General features: G+C 41.0%; 1 protein-coding gene across 30 annotated transcripts in view; it reads left to right on the forward strand.

Moving 5' to 3' along the window:
- RAB40AL (RAB40A like) overlaps positions 1-13,314 on the forward strand; it is a 257,934-nt gene that overhangs the window by 194,030 nt on the left and 50,590 nt on the right. For 23 of the 30 annotated variants that reach the window (XM_074029563.1, XM_074029554.1, XM_074029568.1 and 20 more), the window contains one exon: positions 9,872-11,885. The exons of the other annotated variants lie outside the window; for them this stretch is intronic. In XM_074029563.1, the coding sequence (XP_073885664.1) occupies positions 9,941-10,780 (840 nt within the window). In that variant the 5' untranslated portion in view covers positions 9,872-9,940 and the 3' untranslated portion in view covers positions 10,781-11,885. Of the gene's footprint in view, positions 1-9,871; positions 11,886-13,314 lie in introns of those variants that run through there. 30 annotated transcript variants of the gene reach the window in all.

Genomic DNA, 13,314 nt, shown 5'->3' on the forward strand with positions numbered 1-13,314 from the left:
TTGAAAAATCTCAACATGCAAACTCACATTTAATGAGCAGTTTGCTATGTGCCGACCACTGTTCTAAGGGCTTTCATGCCTCAACTCAAGTAATTCTCAAAACAACAACCCATGAGGTGGGGATAATTGTTTTCCCCATTGTACCTTAAAGACAACTGAAGTATAGAGTGGTTCTGTTACTCTCACAAGGTCACAGAGAGTCAGTTATGCTGATATCTCTGCAGTAGAATTTTTTAAATTATGGGATTCCTGACCAGGCACGGTGGCTCACGCCTGTAATCCCAGCACTTTGGGAGGCCGAGGCGGGCAGATCACGAGGTCAGGAGATCGAGACCATCCTGGCTAACACAGTGAAACCTCGTCTCTACTAAAAATACAAAAAATTAGCCAGGCGTGGAGGCGGGCACCTGTAGTCCCAGCTACTCGGGAGGCTGAGGCAGGAGATTGGAGTGAACCCCAGAGGCGAAGCCTGCAGTGAGCCGAGATCGCGCCACTGCACTCCAGCCTGGGCAACAGAGCGAGACTCTGTCTAAAAAAAAAAAAAAAAGATTATGGGATTCCTGACCAAAATGGCAAGGCAATATTTGTTTAAAAACATTTTGTCTTCTTAGGTCAGTATTATCCTTGTTTTACAAATGAAGCATTTGACTTACTGCAAGGTGAAGCAAAAGTATTCAAAGTCCCACAAATTTAAGAAGCAGGGTTGGGCCCTAGTCTGTCTCCAGAACCGACACTCCTAACCAGTATACTTAGAAAAGAGGAAAAGACATTTGCCAAACCATGTCAGCCAATGGTGATTGATGGTAGACAGGACCATATGTTTTTGAGTGATAACCTTCAGTAGCCTTTCTTCCATGTACCAGATGATATTTATTTAAGAAAAACAAACAAGATATAATTGTAAAAACAAGAGTATGATTATTTTTAAAAAGATAATAATCATCACAGTTAAGTTTTCCTTAGACAACCTGGCTGTTGAAATAATTCCTTGAACTTCCACAGTTAATTCTATTCCCTTTCAGGAACTCAGAGTGCTTTTACAAATGGAAATCACATTTATTCTAGTTTCTATCCTTCAACTGGTTGAAAGGCAGGGCTGGTCTGATTTCCTTTGATGGGTGAGGCCATTTCTCCTGGGGATGGACCAAAGAGTGGCATTTCTGAGTCATATGACATGTGTATCTTCAGCTCAGTGGATACTGTCAAACAGTTTTTCAATGTGGTTGTTCCAATCTATATTCCCACTAGCAGTGTTTAGACTTCTACTGCTTACATCCTCATCAACACTTGGTATTTTCTATCTTTTTCATTTTTCTCTTTCTGGTAAACATGTGGTAGTATCTCCTTGTGATTTTAATTTTACTTTCTCTTTAACTCTCCTTGAAGTGTTGTCTCTTAAAAGCTATCTGTTCTTTAAAAAAGAACCTTTCTATTTATTTGCTTACAAAACTGGATCTTTCATCCTTTGGAGAGTGCATTATGGATTTTGCTGATTGGATTCTTATTGTGTTGTTTATTAATTTCCTCTAGCCCCTCTTATTTTTTTTTAATTGGTAATTAGATTTAGAAGTTTGATCAAATTCAGCTTATTCGGCCTGAGTACCTCAGAAGTGGTGTCCTTTATTACTAAAGTGTCAAATTAGTAGGCTTATTGGCTCTGGTTTTCTCTCCTCCTGTAACCTTGAAATTGATCACTGTATTTCAGTGTTGTCACCCTGATCCATCCATTATAAAATTTCCGGTAGCATTTCATCATAAAATATTTGAACCTCTGAATTAGGCCTAGGCCCCCAAAACCCATTTAATAAACTAATTAGATGTAGACATAGGAGTACGCAAGGAAACAAACTATGTATATGACCTGTCCATCTTTTTGTAAACATATGAATATTTCAAAGAGAGTTGTGGTCATACTGTACTTATTGTTTCATTATCTAGTTTGAGGAAAATTTTGTTTCTGTTTATGCAAATTATGCCTTTTCATTGGAAGAAAGAGAGAATGCTCTCACCTGGTGCCCAGAGTCAGAATTGCAGAAATGGAAGTCAACCAACAGCTTGGAAAGGCGTAGGAGATTTGAGGGGAGTAAGGGAGGCACATGTATTCTATTGTATAGAACTGTAGAGAACAAAGCTTTCTGGAATTTCCTATATGCGTGTGTCCAGAGCAATGAATATGTGGGCATCATAAATATAATCAGTTCACAATTATAGTGTTTTTTGTTGTTAACATTTTGAACAATGAAACTTCCACATTTAAAACACTAGAGAATTGCAAATTTATAAAACAAATATCCTCTATCTCCCTCCAATGCAAATATACTGATTTATTAAATAAATGTTTTTAATATACTATTTTTGTACCACAGCATATGAACATGATTCTTAGTCAATAAATGTATTTCTACGCTATCATTTTGTGACTATGGTCACAGATTTTCCTGATTTACAAAACATTATCTTAATGACTTTGTCACATTATTAACTTTTTTATTGTTTAAGCCATATGAAACATAATTGAAATATATATTAGAAATTAAAAATATTCTGTCCAAATCTTCTCCATCTCCATAATACAAAGATGGCCTGTATTAATTTACTGGTATCTATTCTCCAGATCTTTTTCTGTCCATGTAGTATACTAACTTATTTTTAGCCACACACATACCTATAAACCCATGTAGAGAGAGATAGATACATATATTTTCACAGTGGAACCATATACTGCATTATAATTTATGACTTTGCTGATTGACTAAATCGGATTCTTTTTCATTTTGTTTGTGTGTCTACAAGTGTTTTGGAGAGATTAATATTGGTTTTTATTGCATTGTCTCTTGTGTTTTGGAGAGATTAATATTGGTTTTTATTGCATTGTCTCTTGATATCATTGACCTATCTCTGTACTTTAAGAGTATTTCATACACAGAGGATAAAAACCTAGATTAAACATGCATACAGCATTTATATATTAACCTATAAAAACTACCTTATCTAACATTTGTAGTGTAACTTGCGTGTTTAACTTTAGTAGGTAGAATTGTGTCCCCCTCAAAACATGTCCCAATCCTAACCCACCCAAACTTTATTTAGAAATAGGGTCTTTGTAGATATAATTAAGTGAAAGATCTCCAGAAGTAAATATCCTGAATGTAGGTTGATGCCTAACTCCAATGACTGGTGTCTGTATAAAAGAAAGCAGAGGGAGATTTGACACACACAAGGAAGAAGGCCATGTGAAGATTGAGGTAGAGATTGGAGTTGTGCTGCCTCAAACCAAACAAAGGAGGAGCTGGAAGAGCTAAGAAAGGATTCTCCCCTAAAGCTTTTGGAGGCAGTGTGGTCCTGCGTACACCTTGGTTTTGTACTTTGGGCTTTGGTTTTGTACTTCTGAACCATGAGATAATGAAATTCTGTTGTTTAAATGTGCAAAGTTTGTGATAATTTGTTATGGTGGCCGTAGGAAACTATTCATTGGCCGATATCCTATTTTTCATATCTACAGTGATACTAATGCCAGTAAGATATGTAAAAAGAATTTAAAATGACTAACATTTCTTATGAATCATATGCTTTTAATGTATTGAGTCAGTCAGTGCTCATAACTGTTTTACAAGGTAGATACTGTGACTAATCCTTATTTTATAGATGAAAAACTGAATGACAGAGAGAATAAAGACTTTGTTTGATACTGCATAGTTAGGGAGTGGGACAGCTTGGATTTGTGTCCAGTACCTCATGCTCCAGAACCTGTCACAGATTTGTGTTAAGTTTAAAGAAGCAACTGGACAAGCATGCATATTTTATGAGTTCATTAAAAGCAATACTCAGTATGGTAATATATGTAAACAAAAAACTGAACCTAGTGACCAAAAGGGGGATTGTAACCTTGGCGAGATCATGTTCATTGCAATCCTGGGGACAGAAGCCACAGTGCAGTGGAGTAAAGAGTAAATGGGAAGTAATGTTAATAGAGAATGTAGAAAATGTAGACAATTTTTTGAAGGAGAAGGAAAAGACAGAGTCAAAGAGGGAGAGAGGGAGGGGAGGGGGAGGGCAAAGGAAAGGGAGAGGAAGGAAGAGAGAAGAGGGGAGAGGAGAAAAGAAAGATATCCTGGCTGGGCGCGGTGGCTCACGCCTGTAATCCCAGCACTTTGGGAAGCCGAGGCGGGCGGATCACAAGGTCAGGAGATCGAGACCACGGTGAAACCCCGTCTCTACTAAAAATACAAAAAATTAGCCGGGCGCGGTTGTGGGCGCCTGTAGTCCCAGCTACCCGGGAGGCTGAGGCAGGAGAATGGCGTGAACCCGGGAGGCGGAGCTTGCAGTGAGCTGAGATCCGGCCACTGCACTCCAGCCTGGGCGACAGAGCGAGACTCCGTCTCAAAAAAAAAAAAAAAAAAAAAAAGAAAGAAAGATATCCTGTGGCTGAATTGAATTGATGATATATTAGGCCATTCTTGCATTGCTATAAAGAAATGCCTAAGACTGGGTAATTTATAAAGAATAGATGTTTAATTGGCTCATGGTTCTGCAGGCTTACAAACATGGCACCGGCATCTATTTAGCTTCTGAGAGGGCCTCAGGGAGCTTTTACTCATGATGGAACCTGAAGCTGAAGTATGTATGTCATATGATGAAAGCAGGAGAGAGAAAGTGGCGGGGGCGGGGTGGGGGAGTGCCACACACTTAACCAGATCTCAGGAGAACTCACTATCACCAGGACAGTACTAAGCCTTGAGGGATCTGCCCCCATGACCCAAACACCTCCCACCAGACCCAACCTCCAACATTAGGGATTAGAATTCCACATGAAATTTGGCAGGGACATATATTCAAACTGTATCAGGTGATGAGGAACAAAAAAGGATATTTAAAACAATTCTTTGAAATTTGAGAAAGTTTAAAGTTAATTTGAAGAAACCATCTCCTCTCAAATGTGAGCCACGAAGTTACCCATATATTCATTTGAATTCTTACCCTCTTTCCACTTCAGTTAGACACCTCCAGTAGACTAGTATGCTTTTAAAGCTCAATACACATTTAGTTATTACCTAATGAAAGAATAGAAAATTGTGTTATAGAAATTCTTGTAATTCCTAGATTTCTGTGATGTAACTAGATACTGTGTGATCTGAGAACCTTGCACTGTTTACTGCAAAATGGGTCTACAATATTCCTATAAACATATTAAAATACTGAGCAGTGCTGGAGCACTCATTAGACAATCGCCACTCCTTGTGTCCGTGATGTGATCTGTCATGGAACTCACCAGGTGAGTTCACAAACACGCCTGCCTTTCCACCATGGGGAAGTGGATTTGGGTCTGCTCAGAGGCATGATGTTGAATAGCTCTTGTGAACTTTCCAAGCACCTAAGAATGCAGAGACCTTTGGTCTCTAAAACTTTGAAATTAAGGCATTTGAGAGAGAGATTTGCTTGTTCTTCACAATGTTTGTGTTGTCATTAGGAGAAACAATGAGAAGTGATTTTTCATGATGACTACCTTAGCCTTGAGGCTCAGCCAGTCCCTCATGCTGTGTACCAATACTTAAAGGCCACTCCCTGCTGTATATTCTCAACAGATTTTCTCATTTACCCCTCAGGACTGCTCTGTAAGGTTGATATGGTCAATCCCATTTCACAGCTAACCAAGCTCAGGCTCACAGAGCCTGAATCACTTTTCCAAGTAGGCGGCAGGATTGGAATGAGGTTCCATCCCTCACCTTCCCTAGAGGACCCTGATCACCCCCTTTTAGAAGATGGGTTTCCAGGGCTTGATAAATGGTCAGATTCCACTCCCCTGTTATTGTGGTCCCATGGGTTCCTTCTCAACAACTCCTCTGAAGATGACAAGGGAAGCAAAATCCTGTGCTTTGTGCCATGAGATCTGGGTGTAGGGCCACATAAGAGGGCTGATCCCTAAAGTGGCAAGTGGGCTTAGGCAGAAGCTTAGGTGTTGGCCTTGGGACAGGTGAGCTAGAGAGAAGGAAAGAAACATGCACTAAATTACCGTAAGCAAATGCACTTTACACCTCATCTCCTTTAATCTTAACTGCTATCCAAGGTCATTATGACCATTATTCAAATTAGGCTGCTGCCTTTGGAGGAGTTTATGTAAATCAGGGAGACAACTTTGTTGTTTCCTGATCAGCACAACTCCGTAATACTCTAAACTTTTATCATTTTCTCTTCATTATTCCAGGGCCCTGAATGCTCTAATCTCCCTCCAGGCTGACAGTACCTGCTCCCCAGGTGTTTTTCAATGTTTTTTCTTTTGAAATTTAAGATCTGTATAATTTTAAAGTCAAATTTTGAAGTTTAATTGGGTTAGTATCCATGATTTGTGAAACATAGTAACAAAATGGCAACTATTTCAACAGAGAATTTAAATGAAATGTACATGAACAATAAACATACTAAAATATGCCAACCCCTCAAGAACTAATAAAATGCATTTTAAAATCTTGAGAATTTATAATGACAAGATACAAATAAGTACCGTGATTGCACTTTTGGAAAAGACAACATGTGTGTGTAGGTAAACGTGTTGATGTGCACCTCACCTACAGGGACATGTCAGGAGAGTATGCACCATCCTAGGAACAGCAGACCCCTTGGGGTTAAGGAGTGGGAGTTGACCAGTGAGAGCTCAGGTTAATTTTGATTTATCAGTATGCTCTTGTATACTGTTTGAAAATTGGATTTGGGAATAAAAGTATTTTGATGAAAATTTGAACACACAAAATACTTTGGAACAAATTGTCAAAGTTAAGGTGTACATAATTTTCATTAATTTGAAAAAGCATTCATTATATTCTATTTTATTGTGAAAGAAGTAAATAACAAGTCTAATTGACAGAGGTTTTGTGTGTGTGTGTGTGTGTGTGTGTCCTCTAGCTCTACCACCCCAAATACACAATCATGGATGCAACTTTAGTTGCAGAGGGAATTGGAACCAATATCAGTTTCATATATTCTGGAACATGATGGATACATGGAAATCGCTACTATTAGGTGAATAATTCCGGAAAACTGTGGCTGGTACCTTGGAGCTAACCTCCAACCTCCATCCCTCCCTCTTCCTGAGTCCCCGGTTTGAGATTATCAGAGCTGCGTTTCTGTCTCTGGCCACTAGAAGGCATCACAGCTATCTCTGTTTTTGTACATTTTGCAGAGTAACATGTTTCAAAATAACTTGTTTACTTTGGTTCTAGTTCTGTTTGGAAAATTCACATGTATATTAAAGCAGGTGCATTTGCTGTTGACCCCCAAGTCTACATCGCATTCACTGATTTATCATCTCTTCCCTTCTCAGGGTAGGTTGAATTGTCCATACTGTCAGAGGGGGAGGGGGTGGAGACGGGGGGGCGGGGTGTCCCTCCCAGAGAGCAAGGCATTCACTCTCCATAACTCTATCCCTGTACAGGCTTCTCAGACCTTCTCACACTCTCTCTCAGTCTTCCCCTCTCCAGGACACTATAGACACAGTTCCCCAGATGCTGCTCTACTGCCTCCACCTCTCTCGGTCACCTTTCTACAGCCTTGTCACTGCTACCTGGTGTTTCATTGTATGGATGCCCTGGAACATATGTTTTTACATTTACACCGATCAGTTTTTTTCTTACCAGCATGGGGAACTGGATTTGTGTCTTCTTGGAGGCATGATGTTGAACAGTTTTTGTGAGATTATGAAACACACAAGAATGTAGAGAACTCCATCTCTAAAACTCTGAAATCAAGGTGTATCAGGGAGATTTGCCTTCTTTATATGGATATCTGTGTTTTCATTAGGAGAAACAATGAGTAATGATTTTTCACGATGCCTGCCTTGGCCTTGAGGCTCAGCCAACCCCTACTGCTATGTCTCAAAATTTAAAGGGCCATTGAAGTCTCCCACTGCATGCCATATACTCTGGACAGGTTTTCCCATTTATGCCTGGGAACAACTCCGTCAGGATGGTATGGTCAGTCCCATTTCACAGATAACCAAGCTCAGGCTCACAGAACCTAAGTCGCCTCTTCAGGTAAGTGGCAGGATTAGAAAGAGATTGTATCCCTCATCCTCCCTAGAGGACCCTGAGCACCTCCCTTTTAGAAGATGGGCTTCCATGGCCGGGCGCGGTGGCTCAAGCCTGTAATCCCAGCACTTTGGGAGGCCGAGACGGGCGGATCACGAGGTCAAGAGATCGAGACCATCCTGGCTAACACAGTGAAACCCCGTCTCTACTAAAAAATACAAAAAACTAGCCGGGCGAGGTGGTGGGCATCTGTAGTCCCAGCTACTCGGGAGGCTGAGGCAGGAGAATGGCGTAAACCCGGGAGGCGGAGCTTGCAGTGAGCTGAGATCCGGCCACTGCACTCCAGCCCGGGTGACAGAGTGAGACTCTGTCTCAAGAAAAAAAAAAAAAAAAGAAGAAGATGGGCTTCCAGGGCTCGAGAAATGGTCAGATTCCACCATTCAGATCATGGCAATGTTTTTAGGGGAGTTTGTGTAAATTAGGGAGATAACTTTGTTATTGTTTGTTTTGTATTGATGCATACTTAGAATGCTTCTCATTTTTTCCTTTTTAAAAAGATTTCAGCAATGCTGTAGCAAATAACCTCTTACCTGGATATTTTGTACATGTGAAAAATGTTTCATCCATTACATGCTTAAACATCTATCCTTTGGGGCTTGATTTCAGTAATTTAAACTCCCTTATATGTGTCTGAGCATTCTCATTTCTTTAACCATCTTTGTACCCGTTGTTACAATATTTAAATGTATTTATAACTGATAAGTGTGTTTCCATTTCCTTGATGTATTTGGTCCCTCATCCCGCCCCCATACCCAGACACACACAGAACCACTTTTTACCTTTTTCTTTTGCAAATTAAAAAAAAAATTCTTATTCAGCTTTTTCTACATTTAAATTTTGTCAAACGATAGATGATAAAAGTGTATTTAGATGGTTTCATTTGCATTCCTTAATGTATTAGTGAGCTAGAATGCATTTTCTTATGATTATTGGCCATTTGCGTTTTGTCATCCATGAACCATTTACATATTTTGTCAGTTTTGCTGTTTTGTTATAGGAGCTGTACATGTGTTAAATCTAAAACCCTTCACTGATGGATGCATGTGTTATTTCAACACATCTTTCTTGGGTGAATATTATTTATGAGACACTCTAGCAAAATCCATATCCTAGATGTCTCTTCTGAGATCTTGACTCTTATATTTATGGGAGATGTCCACCTGCAGCAAGAAAAGTATTAGTGCCCATGCAAACATGCGTGGCTTGTCAAGGATCACATGCACAGACAGTTCACACTTACTCCTAAACCCTGCATGGCCACAGAGTAAAAAGGATGTATGGTGCATTATATGAGGAGAGCCCTGGCTCAGGATTGTGATTTCTGTGATCTCTACACTAACAGCAAGATTTTTAAAAATTACATAACATTTCTGAGTTTGCCTTTTCTCATTTGTAAAATGGAAACAATCATAGCTACCAAAGACAATTGTTCTGACAAGTAAAAGAACAAATTATTTTAAGCGTCATACACAGCGTAGGGTTCATACAGTACTCAACACATCTTAGTCCCCTTCCTATTTCATACCTGTCCTTACTTTAAAGGAGAGTCCTTTGACGTAATCCAAACGGCATCGTTACATAACGATCACATGGCAATGTTAAGAGAAATGTAAGGTTTCAATGATGAATTAACTGCTGTGTCTCTACTCTGTTTTGGATAAGAAAAAGTAAAACAATCGCTGAAGCAGTTTCCCAGGGTTTGTAAAAGAAAACCATCAAAGCCACCACCTCATTTCGCTTTATTTCATAAACTTCGCCATCCCATTTTTTATGTTCTATGTTAATTTCTCAAGAAAAATAGGCCCGGCACCGCCTCTGCGTGCAACCCTGCTGGTCTGGCCCAGGCGCGGGGCGGGGCCAGCATGATGAGCGCCCCAGGCAGCCCCGACCAGGCCTACGACTTCCTGCTCAAGTTCCTGCTGGTGGGCGACAGCGACGTGGGCAAGGGTGAGATCCTGGAGAGCCTGCAGGACGGCACGGCCGAGTCCCCGTACAGCCACCTGGGGGGAATCGACTACAAGACGACCACCATCCTGCTGGACGGCCAGCGGGTGAAGCTGAAGCTCTGGGATACGTCGGGGCAGGGAAGATTTTGTACCATATTCCGCTCCTACTCTCGTGGTGCACAAGGAGTGATCCTGGTCTACGACATTGCAAACCGCTGGTCTTTCGAGGGTATGGATCGATGGATTAAGAAGATCGATGAGCATGCCCCTGGTGTCCCTAAAATCCTGGTGGGGAATCGCCTACATCTGGCATTCAAGAGGCAGGTGCCCAGGGAGCAGGCCCAGGCCTATGCTGAGCGCCTGGGCGTGACCTTCTTTGAGGTCAGCCCTCTATGTAATTTCAACATCATAGAGTCTTTCACGGAGCTGGCCAGGATCGTGCTGCTGCGGCACAGGTTGAACTGGCTCGGGAGGCCGAGCAAGGTACTGAGCTTGCAAGACCTCTGCTGCCGCACCATCGTGTCTTGCACACCTGTGCATCTGGTAGACAAGCTCCCGCTCCCCATTGCCTTAAGAAGCCACCTCAAGTCCTTCTCCATGGCTAAGGGCCTGAATGCCAGGATGATGCGAGGCCTCTCCTACTCCCTCACCACCAGCTCCACCCACAAAAGGAGCAGCCTCTGCAAAGTGAAGATCGTCTGCCCACCCCAGAGCCCACCCAAAAACTGCACCAGAAACAACTGCAAAATTTCTTAAGGAAGGCACCAGAAGGAAACAAGCTGGAATCGCTCCAGGAAAAACTGAATGGTTACACCTGGAAGAGGGAAGATGCATTCCAGATTCAAAGAAATAACGTTTTCAGTTTCTCATGGGAACAGTGCTGCTTGGGAATGTGTGTGATGCCTTCTGTCGATAAAAGCACTTTATGCAGTTTGACTTTGAATTTCTACGTGGATGTGCATGTGTTTATAAAGGGAAAATTAGTACTCTGCTCAACTCTTGATAACATGAAATTTTGAATGTTACTTATAATCACACTGCATCTTTTTCCTTAACTGCTTTTGTAAGAATGGTGATATGGCAGTGATGAGTATAAATTCAAGGAAATTTGAGATGCAATGATAGTGAGATCATTCTGAGTCATTGATATTACAAGAGGGGCCTTTTTGTATACTTCCTTTTTGATGTCAAAGCACCAATTTATAAAACACTGCAGATGCATATAGAGATTATATGTAACAGATCTGTCCAGTTTGTGCACGAAATGGATTTGATAAAGTTTTTGCTATGTTATTTTACTACATTTGGGGATTAATAAGTGATTTATATGTGTGTTTTTCTGTAAATTTACTTTTTTGTACAAGATGTTTTACAAGATATGAAGCTAAGGGAAGAAAATGCCAAAGATATCTCTAGTTATGTTGAACATAGCCAACATGGTTTCAATGGGTCAGTAAGAAAAAAGCCATTTCAGTAAGCAATGAAATAAGTACTTATTTAAGAAAATGTTTCTTAACAATAAAAAGTATATATTTTTATCTTTTGCTAAAATGAAAAGAAAAAGAAAAATATGTATAATGTAACCCTGCAAGATGAGGCTTTGCAGAAAAACAATGCAATAGAACATGGGGGGCCAGGCCCATTATAAGGCCTTAGGTGAGTCATTTCCCCTGTGCTGGCCAGTTTTGGTTAACACCTCTCAGATCTATATAGAGGTTAATGAGATCACATCTGAGAAAGCACTTCTGAGACCTTAGATGGGAAGGAAGGAGAAGTGATTTCCATGTAATTACTTTCCGATTCACACTGTGGATTATTATAGTAATCAATATTGGATAAACTGATTAAATGTAAGTCCTTGTACTCTTTTGTAATTGAATGACCATTTATTTGTGCATTGTCATAGGGTGGTTGTAACATAAAGTCCCACAGAAGGGCAGTATCTCTGGCCTCAGGGAGCCATGGGGACTCACCCTTCCTGAACGCTGGTACTTTTCTATCTCATGAATTTCTCACAACATTCCTGGGAGGTAGAGGATATAATCTCTACACCATCCTGTAGCTGAAGAAACAGTGATGTTTGCAAGTTAAGCAATCTGGCTGGGGAGCATCCTGCCACTAAGTGGAAAAGCAGAGACCTGCACCCTATATGCCCCCAGGCAGACTGATGCTGAGCTGCACATCACACCATAACCAAGTAAATCTTGCTTTCCTGCTGACCCAGGTCACTACTGAAATCTGTATCTTCAGCTCTGAAGCCAAGCTCCCAGTTCTGTCTCTCTTCTGAAAGACAGAGAACCTTGTCAGACCTAAGTTTCCTACTCTGTAGTCAAGGGAGTGTGTCTGGGCCAGTACTTTAGAAACTGGAGTCTGCAGACAGTTCCTGTGTCAGGAAGAATAAGCACTCTCAGAGGGGCAGGGGTCATGCTGAGGGTGAATACTTGAAGGAGCAGTCCCCAAACACATGCAGATGGGGGATACATAGAGTCTTTAATAGAAATTACCAAATCAACCTGGAAAGAGGTTGTACTAAGTGACATCCCCACCACCAATATGAAACAGGGTAGACTTCCCCGCATGCCCACCTTACTGGAATCCTGAATGGTTTCTTTTTATATTTGGATGACATGACAGGTGGAAATTCTTTCATTGTCATTATATTTAATTTGATGTTCAGATAACTTTAAAAATTCCCTAGTATACAAAATGATCTGATAATCATTGCATTATATTTTTATTGCAAAATGGTCCATTTTCATATGTAGCCTAAAAACAATGAGCAACAGGCACATGAGCCTGCACGTTCTAGAGCTACTGCTGGCATTACATTTCCAGGGTGTGTGTGTGGCCTCTGGGTGCTTCTAATGACACTGTTTTCATAGAAGGGGATTAAGAATGTCTCTCCATGACATTGGTTGAGTTCAAGTTCGGAGAGGATCTGGATCTGCACTTTGTGGATTCTTTTTGAATGACACAAGAGCTGGACCACAACACACCTCTGAGCAGGCTGTAATCTTTTCCCCATTGTGGAAAGCAAGCCTGTCTGAGACCTCACCTGTTCAAGTCAGGGTGGATCACTCCAGGATGTAAGGTGTGGAAGTCGGCCTAAATCTGCTTCTGAACACTGAAGCTGGGTGCTCCCATCTTGCTGCCATCAGTTGCAGAGACCTGCAAAACTGCCTGCTCTCAGCCACCAATGCCACAGATTCAGTCACCTGTGTGAGAACTCTGTCCTGAGAGAGAAAATACCATAAATTACCAGCAGCTGTTTGACATATCTTCCTTCCATC

The sequence above is a fragment of the Macaca fascicularis genome, chromosome X (genome assembly GCF_037993035.2).
Source record: "Macaca fascicularis isolate 582-1 chromosome X, T2T-MFA8v1.1".
Classification (NCBI taxonomy): domain Eukaryota; kingdom Metazoa; phylum Chordata; class Mammalia; order Primates; family Cercopithecidae; genus Macaca; species Macaca fascicularis.